The sequence below is a fragment of the Heptranchias perlo genome, chromosome 34 (genome assembly GCF_035084215.1).
Source record: "Heptranchias perlo isolate sHepPer1 chromosome 34, sHepPer1.hap1, whole genome shotgun sequence".
NCBI classification, from domain to species: Eukaryota; Metazoa; Chordata; class Chondrichthyes; order Hexanchiformes; family Hexanchidae; genus Heptranchias; species Heptranchias perlo.
In genome coordinates this window covers 1,077,888-1,094,038 of record NC_090358.1, presented here as the reverse complement: position 1 = coordinate 1,094,038, position 16,151 = coordinate 1,077,888, and the positions used below count along the sequence as shown (strand labels likewise).

The 16,151-nt window shown below is 48.2% G+C and overlaps 1 protein-coding gene across 1 annotated transcript in view; it reads left to right on the top strand.

The window, feature by feature from the left end:
* LOC137301673 (long-chain fatty acid transport protein 2-like) overlaps positions 1–15,460 on the top strand; it is a 34,608-nt gene extending 19,148 nt beyond the window's left edge. The window contains exons 5-10 of the mRNA XM_067971229.1: positions 935–1,129; positions 7,478–7,568; positions 9,029–9,227; positions 10,371–10,468; positions 12,170–12,300; positions 12,954–15,460. Coding sequence (XP_067827330.1) covers positions 935–1,129; positions 7,478–7,568; positions 9,029–9,227; positions 10,371–10,468; positions 12,170–12,300; positions 12,954–13,130 — 891 coding nt within the window. The 3' untranslated portion in view covers positions 13,131–15,460. The remainder of the gene's footprint in view (positions 1–934; positions 1,130–7,477; positions 7,569–9,028; positions 9,228–10,370; positions 10,469–12,169; positions 12,301–12,953) is intronic.
* The last annotated feature ends 691 nt before the right edge of the window (positions 15,461–16,151 follow it).

Sequence of the window (16,151 nt, the reverse complement as noted above, 5' to 3'; positions counted from 1 at the left end):
TAATGGTGGGAACGTTAATGGTGGGAAGGTTATTGGTGGGAATGTTAATGGTGGGAACGTTAGTGGTGGGAAGGTTATTGGTGGGAATGTTAATGGTGGGAATGTTAATGGTGGGAAGGTTATTGGTGGGAACGTTAATGGTGGGAATGTTATTGGTGGGAAGGTTTTTGGTGGGAAGGTTAATGGTGGGAACGTTAATGGTGGGAAGGTTATTGGTGGGAACGTTATTGGTGGGAAGGTTATTGGTGGGAAGGTTATTGGTGGGAAGGTTATTGGTGGGAAGGTTATTGGTGGGAACCTTATTGGTGGGAAGGTTATTGGTGGGAACGTTAATGGTGGGAAGGTTATTGGTGGGAAGGTTATTGGTGGGAAGGTTATTGGTGGGAAGGTTATTGGTGGGAACGTTAATGGTGGGAACGTTATCGGTGGGAACGTTATCGGTGGGAACGTTAATGGTGGGAAGGTTATTGGTGGGAACGTTAATGGTGGGAAGGTTATTGGTGGGAAGGTTATTGGTGGGAAGGTGTCACTCGCAGGTACTATTGATGAATTGTTCCATCACTAACTGATGTTTGGGAGGAGGCTGATCGGGCAGTAATTAGCCAGGTTAGAGTTGTCCTGCTTTATGTCGATAGGACATAACTGGACAATTTTCCACATTATTGGGTAGCTGCCATTGTCACAGCTGTACTGGAATAGCCACATTGCTGTTGTGTGTCTCTCGCCAGCCAACTGCAGAGGAGCAGTGGCAGAGGCCTGGAAATCGGTCCCTATCTTCACCACAAGGATAGTGGAACCTGGCAGGAGCCACACAGGGTGGGTTACCAAAACCCCTGGCTTTCTCTCCTCCACGTTCAAATATGGAGCCCAGTATTGCTTTCAGAATTAAAATATGTATCTTCATTTTGTTTCAATGATTTAATTTTGTTTGTAGAAGGACAGTGATAGGGATCACAAGGTGAGGATTGCTACAGGGAACGGTACACGGGCAGATGTCTGGAAGGAGTTTTTAAATCGATTTGGAGACATCCAAATTTATGAGTTTTATGGAGCAACTGAAGGGAACATTGGCTTCCTGAACTACGTGAGCAAAATTGGTGCCTCAGGACGGGTAAACTTTTTGACCAGGGTAAGTAACAGGATCACTATTTTACCAGTCTGTGTGTGAGAGAGAAATTGGCAAATTAATCCTATTTATTTATACTTTAGTTCTTTGCATAATATCCTTGTGATCTGTCCGTTATCTGGAGCACTCGGTCGTCACATCAATGAAGTGTCCAGTGATTCTTCCACTCTGCTCGATGCAGCTCGACATAATTTAACTTAAAGTGACATTTATTTTAAAAAATCATGTGGGTGAGAGATATTGGTGTTAGGAGTAGGACCATTGACCCTCTCACACCCATTCTCCCCACTGGCCCTCCCGTTCAGCATGGGTTAGATACGGTGCAATATTTCCAGTGCTGTATCGTCAAACAGTTGTAGCCAAGACATACGATGGGCTGAGCTGCGAGTGAAGCTCCCTCCAATCTTCTTGGGTTAAGTATTGCATTGATTGGATGTAGAGCAGAGCTTGCTGTAAACAGCCCAGACATCAGCCTAGAAACTCCTCGGTCCCACATCTGTTTTACGAGAATAAAACCGGCACCTAAGTGTCCAACACACATCGATCCCCCGCTGGAAGTACGTTAAATGATCATTACAATCTTTAATTAAGAGTTGTACGCTTGTTGTACAATCTGTTCTGATATTGGGCTGCCCTAACTCCAGACTCGCCACATGATCAATTCGATCAGCAACTCGTGACGCTAACAGGCAGCGAGGACCCTACAGCAGCGCAATTTATTCTGGTTGTACCCCTGAATCATTTTAATGAGGTCCCAGCGCAAATTTCACATGGTCCCTGGAACAATAGAAACAGGTGCGAGCAGTGAACCCTCCACTCATTGTGCCCCGCCTGCGGCGCAGCCTGTGACCCCCCCTTCCCCCACCGTGTCCCCCCCTCTCCCCCCCCCGCCGTGTCCACCCCTCTCCCCCCCCGCCGTGTCCCCCCCTCTCCCCCCCCCGCCGTGTCCCCCCCTCTCCCCCCCCCGCCGTGTCCCCCCCTCTCCCCCCCCCGCCGTGTCCACCCCTCTCCCCCCCCGCCGTGTCCCCCCCTCTCCCCCCCCCGCCGTGTCCCCCCCTCTCCCCCCCCGCCGTGTCCCCCTTCCCCCCCGCCGTGTCCCCCTTCCCCCCCGCCGCGTCCCCCCCTCTCCCCCGCCGCGTCCCCCCTTCCCCTCCGCCATGTCCCCCCTCCCCCGCCGTGACCTTTCCCCCGCTGATCCCCCCCTTCCTGTACCTTGTGGCCACTGCGTGCCTCACCCCCTGCACTCCCACTCTCTGTGCCTGTGTCCCCCGCGCCCCCCTCCTCCCGCTCCCACTGCTCCCCCGCCACCTTCTCCCCCCACTTCCCTGCCCCCCCCACTCCCCTAGCCCACCCATTTCCCCCCCCCCCACGCTCCTCATGCATACCTGGCACCCTCTCCCCCCTCTCTCCACCTTTGTGCGCCCACATTTTCAGGCGCAATCGAATTTCTAGGCCATTGTGTGGACCCCAACCCCCGAGTAACACTCTGCTCCCACAAGCGACATTTCCACTTTTCTCTGTTACTATTTATAGCAGAATTATCTCCTGGTCCAAACTGGATTCACCAATCCAAACAACTCAATCGACTTTGTTCTCCTTGTTTCTTTTACACAAAAAAAGCATTTTTAAAAATCTTGCTTTGAACTATTCACGCAGGAGTTCTTCTGTTTTATAATCTCCGTTATTGACTGCCCTCTCGAGATTAATAAGGCATTGGGGAGGGAGGAATCTGATTGCCCTCAATATATTGGTTAATAATGGATGCTGATCAAACGAGGAGTTCTGGTGAGGAAAGGCTAATAATTCACTGAGATGACTCTACACATCTTAAACACTGACCTTTGTCCTAAACCATCCCAATTTTATGAGGGGGTGCTTCTCTCCGATTACTGAACCCACCATTTTAATCCATTAAACTTTGTTTAGTTTATCAACTAAAGACATCGGGGGTAAAATTGGAATGGTGGGGGTTAGTGGCTGGCGTGAGACACTGTTACCCCGAGCCCGAATCGCCCCAGCGCAGGCAGGACCCGAGTTTGGACTCACCTGCGATCAGCGTTCCTTCCGAGCCTTGCACCTGGAATCAATGCAATTCACACTTTCCACCAGCAGGGGGAGCTCAATCTCTTAAAGGGAGGATGTTTCTTAGAAATCTCTTAAAGGTAGCTGGTACCTGTTATTTGCTGAAAATAACAGTCTACCGTCTGCACAGAGTCTGAACAGAGGCCAGACATCGCACACATAAAGCACAGATGCAGATCCCATCCCTATGTTTACACACTGTTGAGTTATGTAAAAACATTGAATAAAGGTTGTGCACCACTAAATTCCACATCGTCCATTCTGAACGCCAAACCTCACCAATCTGCTGATCTGAGTTTGTACCAGGCCTGCGAGAGACCATGCACCAAGGTTCTCTGCTGATGCACTAGAGACCTTGGTGCAAGAGGTGGACAGAAGGAGGGACATCCTATATCTGCAGGGGGAGGGCGGGGGCAAGAGGCCCTCCAGACATATACTCAGAAAGCAGTGGGAGGCAGCGGGGGAGGAAGTCAATGCCGGGCGCACAGTATCATGGACATGGATGCAGTGCAGGAAGAAGTTCAATGCTCTGACATGAGTGGTCAAGGTGAGTGAGGTCAACTGTCAAGTGGCGTCTCCTATGAACTGCACCACACACGACACACCCCCATCACCCACATACCAAAAACTCTTTCCATCAATATCAACTCTTCCAATCAGATGCTTCCTCTCACCCTCACACATTACCACTGTTTCAAGCTGCCCACCCACAACTCACACTGGCAGCTATTCAACCATGACAGACACACCACCCAGACACAAGTCCCGCTTTCTTGCAGGAGAAGGTGGCGCTTTTCAAGTGGCAGCAAGTGGGAGCGGCATTTAGCCCCACGAGCCTGTTCCACCATTCAATGAGATCATAGTGGACCTGTGACCTAACTCCAGATACCCGCCTTAGCCCCATATCCCATAATACCCTTGGTTCACAGAAATCTATCAATCTCAGATTGAACATTCACAAGTGAGCGAGCATGAACTGCCGTCTGTAGAAGAGAGTTCCAAACATCTCCCACCCTTTGTGCGTAGAAGCATTTCCTAACTTCACTCCTTCACGTCCTGGCTCTAAATGTTAGGCTCTGTCCCCGTGTCCTAGTATTCAAGTCTAGGAGACCTCCAAAAACAGTTACAAATGTCTCGGCAGCCAGAAGCAATAATCCAGCCACTAACCTGTAAATCCTGCATGGTCCCTTTAAATAGCGCTGGTGGGGGGTCCTCCAGGCACTCTAAGACACATTCAGATGGTCGGGGTTAAGACTGTGCGTTGAGTTGAGCGTCAAGCCCCAAAATGGGGTCTATCACTTTAAATCAGCGATGCACACTGATTGAAGCCATTTTCTCCCTACTTTAGATGATTCCAGCGTTCGTTATCTGCGCCTGCGCTAACTCCTATACCAAGATGGCGTCTGGTGCACGTCACGCTGGAAACGTGCGTGCGCATCCAAGCCGCCATCTTGGATGTCGGAGAGGCCGTGTAGCGCCGAAACAACGGGCGCTACATGGCCCAATTTAGCGCCCTTCAAGGCCTTGTTTCAGCTCGAACCGTTGAAGAGTGTTTGGCTGGAAATGTAGTCTCGCTACACATTGCTAAATCAGTTCAAGTATTTGTATTTCTAACATCCTATTTAAGCAGAACATGTTAAGGATTCCAAACCAAACCAAAACAGATATTTTATGTTTAACAAAAATCATTCCTCACGTCCTGTGAGTAACATTAATGTCTCCTTTGAAGAGACGATCTTTCCTCCCACCCATTGCTCAGCTGGACCTGTGCCAGGTCTATACTGATGCTGCTTTTCAGTAGGGCCTGGGTTAGAGTGTGTACATTTTCCAGTGCTCTGGGCTGTTTACTACCCCCCACCGTGTGGGAAATACACGTACAAGTGATTTGTGTCGTGAAGCTACCAACAGGGTTTCAATAGTTCAAAGTACTTGCAAGTCATATAAAGGGATCATCTCAGTTATTAATTTTTTGGCTGCATTTCATGCTTATCAAGATGGAGGAAATCTGATATGTTGCACCTCAGGCTAACACCAAGCCTCCCACCTCAGGCTAACACCAAGCCTCCCACCTCAGGCTAACACCAAGCCTCCCAGCTCAGGCTAACACCAAGCCTCCCAGCTCAGGCTAACACCAAGCCTCCCAGCTCAGGCTAACACCAAGCCTCCCACCTCAGGCTAACACCAAGCCTCCCAGCTCAGGCTAACACCAAGCCTCCCAGCTCAGGCTAACACCAAGCCTCCCAGCTCAGGCTAACACCAAGCCTCCCAGCTCATGCATCACAGGGGTCAGTTACTTCCATCTTCACCAACCCAACAAGGAGTATAAAGAACAGATTTACGACTTTGCCAGAAATAGCAAACAGAGGAATTCTTGGGCCCAACCATCTCCACTGAACCCTTTCCCACACCAATTACACTTACCTTCTCTGACACTGAGATTACCCCTTTAGTGCTGAGTTAATCTCTACTTTGTGCTGTATAGTTGTGGCCGCTAGGAACTGGGTACAAGTCTGGATTAATTTGAACCCAGGTCCCAAAGGGGAAAGAGCAGTCTTCTAACCCAGTCCGACTCTCTCTTCCGCTCTGCCACAGCCTCACCCCTTGAGACCTTCCTGTATAAAACGGAACTGTAACCAGTTCTTTGTCAGTGACGGTAACTCCCGGGCATTGGTCTGGAGCTGTGGGGAAATCAGACTAACACACATGATTTGTTTGATGTAACATCTGTGTGTGCTTCCCCTCTGTACTCTGCATGTTTGCGTAAAAAGACCTGGGGCTCAATTTTGAAATAGTGGTGGGTTGGCAGCCGGGGCGGGGGTGAAGGTGCGCGTGGCAAACCTGAATTTAAAAAAAACACCTTTTCCGACACGATCGCAATGTAATTGATGGTGATTAAAGTTGTTTCCAGGTTTCAGGCCCAGCAGCCCCTGATTGACAGGCCGACAGGAGCTGCAACACCGATGGGAGGGTGGGGAAAGAGAGAGAGAGAGACGTCATCCGGCACTGAAACAGAGAGTAGAGGGCACTGAAAGTTGGGGGGAGGGGGGGGAGAGATTGGGGTGGGGGGGAGGAGAGGGGGAGATGGGGGGGAGGAGAGGGGGGAGATGGGGGGAGGAGGGGGGAAGATCGGAGGGGGAGACATTGGACTTCAGAGCAGGGTGGAAAGGTAGGTTTATTTTGTTTTTTAACTTTGTGCAGTAGTTTTTTATTTAATTTATTTTGTTTATTTTTGCCTAATCCGGCCCTTCACACCTGGTTTCGTCCCCAATGTCCCCCCGTCCTCCCCCTGGTTTTACCTGGTGTGAATCAGAAGCCGTGGGAAAGCGGCCCAGGTAAGTTTAAAATCGGTTTAACGATCTACTGTGTCAGAAATAAAGTACCTCAGTGAGGTACATTTAGTTCTTCAACTATCACCCTGCCGGCTTTAATTGCCGGCGGGACTTCCACATTTGTGAGGGGCGCGCACACAGACCCGTCTGTGGGAAACCCGGAGGTCAGCGGGTTGGAGCCGGCTTCCTCACCCGCTCGGGATTTCCCCGATTTTCGCAGCTCCTCCCACCCCTAACACACCTACAATTTCATTTGAAAATCGGGGCCTTGATGTCAGCAAAATGCTGCTTCCTACTTGGATTCTGAGCAACACAGTAACTTGCCCAAGACACATGTCAACTCTCATGTCCAACTCTTGTGTCCCCAAATTTTGCTGATGCTTGCAGAGGTTTTGGTCCCTTATTTAAATGTGTGGCCCCAGCTCTCTCGTGTTGGTAAAACTCCCTCTGGCCTTCAGCTGTTATCTGGAAGGTGAGAGATGCCAATGGAACATGTTTTTTTTTCAATTTTGTCACCTAGTGTCTGCATCAAGAAGTCCTGGGTCAGGTATAGCACAGCCTGACATGGAATGAAGATTTTTTACACCAGGCAATGTGCTTTGGTCCCAACTCCAGGACAGAACCTTTAGGAATTCTTCCACTTTCCAGGTCAACCAGCCTGTGGCCAATATCCAGTAAGATTGTCACTCAGTACCAAATTAGGGGCAATCTTTTGCTGTGGGTGTAAACCCACTAGGAGCTGAACCTCACAAACTCACAAAGGGCCCTTACAGCCAGCAGACACTTTGACTATTTGGACTTGCTCACCTCTTGCGTCTGATGTCCCTGATTTTTGAGAATTTGCCTGTTTAATCGTTCGACCTTTTATTTAAATACTGTAATGTGAATGTAACCCTCCGACATTAACACCAAGCTAATCTCATGGTATCTCCTCTCTCAGAAAGCTTTGCCTTTTCACCTGGTTAAATATGACAGTGAAAGGGAAATTCCAATACGAGACACCAATGGCCATTGCATTGAAGTCGCTACAGGTAATATTTCATACATTAACCAGTTACAGTCTGAGTTTCCACCATAACTTTCCTTCCCCTCCTTGCAGAGCATAACATCTTGAGTTTTTTAGATTTTGTCTCAATGTTCAGCGACATCCAGGGAACAGTCACGAAATTGTACCAATAAGATCTTGTTAGTTGGAATTTAACAGCTGCAGAGACCCAACACAAAAAGACATCTAAGAGATAGTTTGAACGCCTAAAGCAGAGTTATCGGTGTACTAAGAACATAAGAAATAGGAGCAGGAGTAGGCCAATCGGCCCCTCGAGCCTGCTCCGCATACTCTGAAAAGTACACCGATAACAGTTTTAACAGTTTTAGTACACTGGCCTATTAATAAATACTCCAAAAGGAAACCTGAATGATAGCCTGACCTAAAAACTGGGTACTTATTGCCAGGTTTAGTTAACACTTAGCTCATTTATTGTATCTGTCTCGCACAGTAGGCCGTGGTCTGTGGTATAAACAGCATTGCTACCCATCAAATGGAATCTTACACACTGACAGGTTTTATAAAAAGTTTCATGTTATTTTTTGCCAAATCTCCTGTGGAGCTGATGTATAAACACTCGAGTGTATTTTGTAATTAGAAATAAAAACACAAAATGCTAAAAAGCAGCTCAGGTTTTGGGTACAGAATCCCCTCCTATTCTGAGGAAGGCAACTCTGCCACAACTGTTAACCTTTCCTTTCTCTATTTGGTGCATTGTTTTTCCAAATTTGTTTTTGTTTTTAATTCTAGATTTACAGCATTAGCAGTTTTTTAAAATATCTACAACTTTATAAAACCCTGGTTAGGCCTCAGTTGGAGTATTGTGTCCAATTCTGGGCACCGCACTTTAGGAAGGATGTGAGGCCTAAGAGAGGGTGCAGAGGAGATTTACTAGAACGGTGCCAGGGATGAGGGACTTCAGTTACATGGAGAGACTGGAGAAGCTGGGATTGTTCTCAGAGCTGAGAAGGTTAAGGGGAGATTTGATCGAGGTGTTCAAAATCAAGGGTTTTGACAGAGTAAATAAGGAGAAACTGTTTCCAGTGGCAGAAGGGTCGGTGACCAGAAGACACAGATTTAAGATGATCGGCAAAAGAGCCAGAGGCGAAATGAGGAAACATTTTTATACTCAGCGAGTTGTTCTGATCTGGAATTCACTGCCTGAAAGGGCGGTGGAAGCAGATTCAATAATAACTTTCAAAAGGGAATTGGATAAATACCTGAAGGGAAAAACTTACAGGACTATGGGGAAAGAGCAGGGGAGTGGGACTAATTGGATAGCTCTTTCAAAGAGCCAGCACAGGCACGATGGGCCGAATAGCCTCCTTCGAGATTCTTCATTTTGCTCCTGAAGGGTTGTATTGCAAGTTATGATGTTAATTACTGAGAGATATGTAAATTGAAATAAATTGCCTAACCTTGTGACATGGTGAAATCTCCTTACAGGAGAAGCTGGGCTCCTCATATCAAAAATCACGGCCAAAACCCCATTCATTGGTTACTTAGGAAGCAGAACACTGACTGAGAAGAAGCACCTGACAGACGTGTTCTGCATGGGAGACCTTTACTTCAACACAGGAGACCTCTTGATGCTGGACCATGACAATTTTATCTATTTCCACGACCGAATTGGAGACACGTTCAGGTCAGAGGCACATGGTGCTTTGTCCCAGACTTGACCTTGTGGTTTTCATTACCAAGTTTCAGTTTATCTCGGAGGTGACATTGCTTCATATTCTAATCAATGGAATTATTCTTCTTTTGAAAATTTGCTTTGAAAGTTATGTTCAGAATATAAACCCAAATCCCCAACAATAATACTGCAAGCAAATCATTACAGAGCATAAAACACCAATCAAATATATTTATTATCACTTTACATATTAATTTCACCTAATTATTGAAGTTGCAACATTTAGTGTAAAGCCAGTGTGTTGCAAAGACATGTTGGTGATGAATGATCACGGACTTTAGGGTATGAACACCCAGGGAAGCTCGGAGAATTGGCTGATTGTACATTGTAGCATCTCAGGTCCACAATACCTACACTGGGAATGTGGAATCACTGAATTACCTCTCAGACTCTCCCATCTGGAAATATAGCCTGCAGCCCCTGTCCCTGACACCACAGGGATCTTTGTTGCTTTGTAAAGGTTTTGAAATTCATGTGAGTAAAGAAAGAGAGTGAGTGACAAAAAGTCATTTAAAAAAGGGTGGAGGCACCAGAAATCCCAATCAATATCACAAGAAATGTGTGTGAAATTGAGACAGTTGAGGGATGTCACTACAGAGCTGGCCTTCTCTTTCATGACCAATATTGCAGCTGCTCACTTACTCCACCCTCCTCCAGCTGAGCTGGCAGGAGTGGCCTGGGGTTAACTCTCCTCCTGAGCCACTGACATTGCTGCCCAATAATTGACAGAGAGGAGCTGGCTTTGTCGTGTGTTGGCTCACGTTCCCCAAGCTCCCCATTGGTAGTGTAGGATCCCCGTTACTGTGAGTTGTCACTAGACAGACAATGGTTTCACATTGATGGCTTCACCTGACTACTCACTCATGCAAAGATGGAATTGAACCGTTTCATTAATCCCGGTAAGTCTGACCTTTTCGAAGGGCATTATTCAGCCACTCATGAAGAGGGGCCCGTGTAAGGAGGTTGTGCACGGGCCCCTGTACGGAGGGGCCCGTGGGTGCTGTGCAGTGGATGAAAGTAATTTACAAGAGTCCGTGAATCAAAATATTTTAAATCTCCAATGCTTGTTTAAAATAATTGTTCTTTACTTTTTAGATGGAAAGGGGAGAATGTATCCAGCAGTGAGGTGGCTGATGTCCTGTTGATGCTGGATTTTGTTCAGGAGGTTTGTGTATATGGAGTAGTTGTTCCAGGTATGAATTGTGTATCTAGAATCACCCCCCTCCTCAAAAAACACACCCTTGACCCCTTTGTCCTGGCAAACCAACGGCCCATCTCCCTTTCCTCTCCAAAGTCCTTGAACGTGTCGTCGCCTCCCAAATCCATGTCCATCTTTCCTGCAACTCCCTGTTTGAATCTCTCCAATCAGGTTTCCGCCCCTGCCACAGTACTGAAACAGCCCTTGTCAAAGTCACAAATGACGTCCTCTGTGACTGACCGTGGTAAACTATCCCTCCTCATCCTTCTCCACCTGTCTGCAGCCTTTGACACAGTTGGCCCCTCCATCCTCCTCCATCGCCTCTCCTCCGTGGTCCAGCTGGGTTGGACTGTCCTCGCCTGGTTCCATTCCTATCTATCCAGTCGTAGTCTGAGAATCACCTGCAATGGCTTCTCTTCCTGCTCCCACACCGTCACCTCTGGAGTCCCCCGAGGATCTATCTTTGGCTCCCTCCTATTTCTCATCTACATGCTGCCCCTTGGCGACATCATCCGAAAACACAACGTCAGATTCCACATGTACGCTGACGACACGCAGCTCTACCTCACCACCACCTCCCTCGACCCCTCCACTGCCTGTTTTATCACACTGCTTGTCTAAAATCCAGTCCTGGATCAGCCAAAATTTCCTCTAATTAAATATTGGGAAGAACGAAGCCACTGTCTTTGGTCCCCACCACAAACTCTGTTCCCTCGCCACCGACTCCCTGGCTACTGTCTGAACCAGACTGTTCGCAACCTTGGCGTCCTATTTGACCCTGAGGTGAGCTTCCGACCCCATATCATCTCCATCACCAAGACCGCCTACTTCCACCTCCGTAACATCTGCCCCTGCCTCAGCTCATCTGCTGCTGAAACCCTCATTCATGCCTTTGTTACCCCCAGGCTCGACTATCCCAACGTTTTCCTGGCCGGCCTCCCATCTTCCGCCCTCTGTAAACTTGAGCTCATCCAAAACCTTACTGCTCGTATCCTAACTCACACCAAGTCCTGTTCACCCATCACCCCTGTGCTCGCTGACCTACATTGGCTCCTGGTCCAGGAATGCCTCGATTTTAAAATTCTCATCCTTGTGTTCAAATCCCTCCAATGGCCTCGCCCCCTCCCTATCTGTAACCTCCTCCAGCCCTACAACCCTCTGAGATCTCTGCGCTCCTCCAATTCTGGCCTCTTGCACATCCCCGATTTTAATCGCTCCACCATTGCGGCCGTGCCTTCAGCCACCTCGGCCCTGAGCTCTGGAATTCCCTCCCTAAACCTCTCTACCTTTCTCTCCTCCTTTGCTCACCTGTCCTAACTCTCCCCTTTGGCTCAGTGTCTGCTCCTTTCCTTTTTACTTTGTAAAGCACCATGGGACATTTTTCTGTGTTTAAAAATACTCTATAAATGCAAGTCTCTCTGAGTGATAATTCCCTTTTACCCAGTGAGTTTTGTCAATGTACAGAAGATGACCATGGAGATTTACGTCAGCCACGTAGAAATAAGTGAACATAAGATTCTCCGTATGTGGCATTCTCTGTGGTTATTACTTAATTGTAAGATAATCACCTTGTTGCTGAGGGCTGTATTTACTGTAATGATAGAGTGTAAAAAACCTGAGCTATTTTTAAAAAACTCCATCAGGCTCTTTATTCAACTAATAACTGAACATTCTTGCTGAACCTTGTGCCTTTTAGGCAACGAAGGCAGGGTTGGAATGGCTGCCATTCAGCTGCAGAGTGGAAAAGACTTGGACGGAGCACAGCTGTATGAACATGTGGTAGCTCACCTCCCGAATTACAGCCGGCCTCGCTTCCTGAGGGAACAGGTGGGTCCCACCATCGCAAATCTTTGATCCTTTTTTTCTACAGGGCCCAAGCAGTGGTCTTTATTGTATGTTTGTCAGTGCTGGAGTGCCAGCAATGCCTTGCTACGTCCTTTCAGTTACTCTGTTCAGCAATGGGATGTTACACTGACCCTGTTACATATCTGGGTGCAGAAAGTGAACTGATAAGGTTAAGCATAACATAAGAAAGCACAGAACGAGGACAGACCATGTGACATTGGTTCTATTGTGGAGATTGCCAAACTCTAAAGGTTTAAATCCCTGTCTAGCCCCTTCCATGGAATTACTGGCTTCTATCTTCCTCCCAGGGTCTATTTATTTATCAATATCATTATTTCAAGTACACTTCATCTGAAAATGCAGAGCCTGATGGTTGCTGGACCAAGGCTGTTTCCTCTCGTGCCAGCCTGCTTTGCTACAGTAAAATTCAATCTTGGTCCAAACGCTGCCCGTCCCCCTCACACTTCCTGGCTCCTGATCACAGCTGTGCTGATGGAAAGCACTGCATGCAGTCCCAGTGCCTCCCTACAGCAGGAGGAGGAGGAAATTAGGAGATGTAACAGAAAGACAAATGTATTTAAAAAGAAGCAGTGAGCAGGCATCAAACGTAAGAAACAATTCATCTTTTCTTTCAGTCAAGGATCGAAACTACAGGAACCTTTAAACATTATAAAGTTGTGATGGTGCAGGAAGGCTTTAACCCAAATACTGTCCACGACACGCTCTACTTCCTGGATGACAAGAAAAGGACATACATCCAATTGGACCAAGACATCTATAATTGCATCATCTCTAATCAGATCAAACTGTGACACCTGGTGTCTTGGGCCTGTTGAAAGTGTTTGGAACTATTGGATGTTTGAGGTGGGAATCTGATTTTAATTCTAATGATTTGTTTAAATATCCTTGCAGAGTTCTGACAGTGCAGTGAGTGGAGTCTGACACAGTCCGTTCCCACAGCAACCCCTCCCCTCAATACCTCAGCAGTTCATAAATGTTGATTGGCCCTTGGTGATTCTTTCCTACATTGAGAATCAGATCAAATGAGATATAAATGCAATGGTCCCGGGGTTTATTACTGTCAATAAGTAACAAGATTGTCAGCTTGAAATCATTCCCTAATGTCTGTCTGTGTGTGAGTCTCCCTATGTCTGTGTGTCTCTCCATCTGTGTGTGAGTCTCTCTAAGCCTGTGTGAGTCTCTGTCTCCCTGTCTCTCTAAGCCTGTGTGTGTCTCTGTCTCCCTGTCTCTCTAAGCCTGTGTGAGTCTCTGTCTCCCTGTCTCTCTAAGCCTGTGTGTGTCTCTGTCTCCCTGTCTCTCGAAGCCTGTGTGAGTCTCTTTGTGTCCATGTGTCCCGAGGGTTCACCCTCCACACCCGTTCACCCCTTGCTGTGGGTGAAGATTCCCAGGTGTCATGCAGGTTTCTGCCTTGACCCTAATGGGAATTTTGGGGCCTGGGTGTTCAGTGTAGGTTTTAACAATTCTTTTCCTCAAAACCTTCAAAGATTGTGGCATCACCCTCTGACACCAGACATTCCTGCTTTCTGTTCCTTCCTGGTGTCTCTGGTTAAATTCTAGACACGGGCAAACTGACTCCATTACACAGAGCTCAGTAAAGCAGGGTCTATGAACAATATCAGAGCATCAAGGAAGTATGGGTAGGTGGACAAGATCGGATGTTCCCTGGAATCTTCAAGGATATGTGTGAGGCTCATGCATTCCCATCCCTGAATTAAAATTCCCAGGAACCTGTAATGGGACAATACGAGTGTTGCTTGAATGATAATGTGGGTGAGTGGTCTAAGGTGCTGGATTTAGGCGTCTGTGTCTGTGTGGACATGGGTTCGTATCCCACCATTGCCAGAATTTGAAGCACTGCCCAGTTAGTATTGCTATCTGCGTCAGAAGGTTATGGGTTCAAGGCCCACTCCAGAGACTTGAGCATAAAATCCAGGCTGACACTCCCAGTGCAGCCCAGAGCAAGCGCCGCACTGTCGGAGGGTCAGTACTGAGGGAGCGCCGCACTGTCGGAGGGTCAGTACTGAGGGAGCGCCGCACTGTCGGAGGGTCAGTACTGAGGGAGCGCCGCACTGTCGGAGGGTCAGTACTGAGGGAGCGCCGCACTGTCGGAGGGTCAGTACTGAGGGAGCGCCGCACTGTCGGAGGGTCAGTACTGAGGGAGCGCCGCACTGTCGGAGGGTCAGTACTGAGGGAGCGCCGCACTGTCGGAGGGTCAGTACTGAGGGAGCGCCGCACTGTCGGAGGGTCAGTACTGAGGGAGCGCCGCACTGTCGGAGGGTCAGGACTGAGGGAGCGCCGCACTGTCGGAGGGTCAGGACTGAGGGAGCGCCGCACTGTCGGAGGGTCAGGACTGAGGGAGCGCTGCACTGTCAGAGGGTTGGTCCTGAGGGAGCGCCGCACTGTCGGAGGGTCAGTCCTGAGGGAGCGCCACACTGTCGGAGGGTCAGTCCTGAGGGAGCGCCGCACTGTCGGAGGGAGTTTGCACTGTCGGAGGGTCAGTACTGAGGGTGTTTGCACTGTCGGAGGTGACGTTTTTCAGATGAGACGTTAAACCGAGGCCCCATCTCCCCTCTCAGATGAATATAAAAGATCCTGTGGCCACTATTGAAGTATAGAAGGGGAGTTCTCCTCAGTGTCTCAGCCAACAGCTAAAAGGATTATCTTATTGTTATTTTTGAACCTCACTGTGTGTAAATTGAATTATAATCAGTAAAATGCTTTGGACAGTCTGTCCTCACCACATGCTCTTGGAAGGGAAATTTTCATAATCCTGGGAAAAGGGTCAAATGAAAGGGAATCACAAATGAAATGCTGCACATTTTGGGGTAGAATGAGTATCCTTTGAGATCACCTCTAACCAATTATATTAGACGCATTAATCAGTTGATCATGATTCAGCCTCAGTATTTAATCCATTGTAATTTGGTGCTTAATTTGGAATCGGCTGCAGTGGTGCAAGAAACTACATGAAGTGCCTGAGTCACAGGCTGAGAGCAAACACTTCTATTTTGTAATAATTGAGACTGAGATTTCTGTATAAGGAAAGACAGAAATGTAACAAAATAAGAGTTTTGAAGGAAATATTAAAGAAAATAAAGGCTGAGGAATTATGAAATGTAAACCTGTGAATTCTGTGTGGAGTTTAATCGTGTCCGATAAACATTTTTAATTTAGGATGAGGTTAAAATGTTCTCTTATTTATCTACAGAATCCCTGCCCAAGGTGGTTGCATTCCAACTGGAACAGGCAATAATCTTTCTCCCCTTTCCCCATGGTCGGCTTTCACACCGATAGAGACAGGAATATCAGAAAATTACCCCAGTTTTTGGTGATTTAAAAAACCTTTTTGGGATTTTCCTGGTGTTGAAACAATGATCAGCTCATTGGCTGGTTGCCTGCATTTTGTTTCCCTATTGGCCTCTGGGTAACCGCTGCCACTCCCTCACCGCCCGCTGCCGCTCCCTCACCGCCCGCTGCCGCTCCCTCACCGCCCGCTGCCGCTCCCTCACCGCCCGCTGCCGCTCCCTCACCGCCCGCTGCCGCTCCCTCACCGCCCGCTGCCGCTCCCTCACCGCCCTCTGCCGCTCCCTCACCGCCCTCTGCCGCTCCCTCACCGCCCGCTGCCGCTCCCTCACCGCCCTCTGCCGCTCCCTCACCGCCCGCTGCCGCTCCCTCACCGCCCGCTGCCGCTCCCTCACCGCCCGCTGCCGCTCCCTCACCGCCCGCTTTAAATTTAAGACTCTAGTTTTGGACTTAACGACATCACTCTCAAACTCAATATGAAATTTTATCATATTATGCTCACTCTTTCC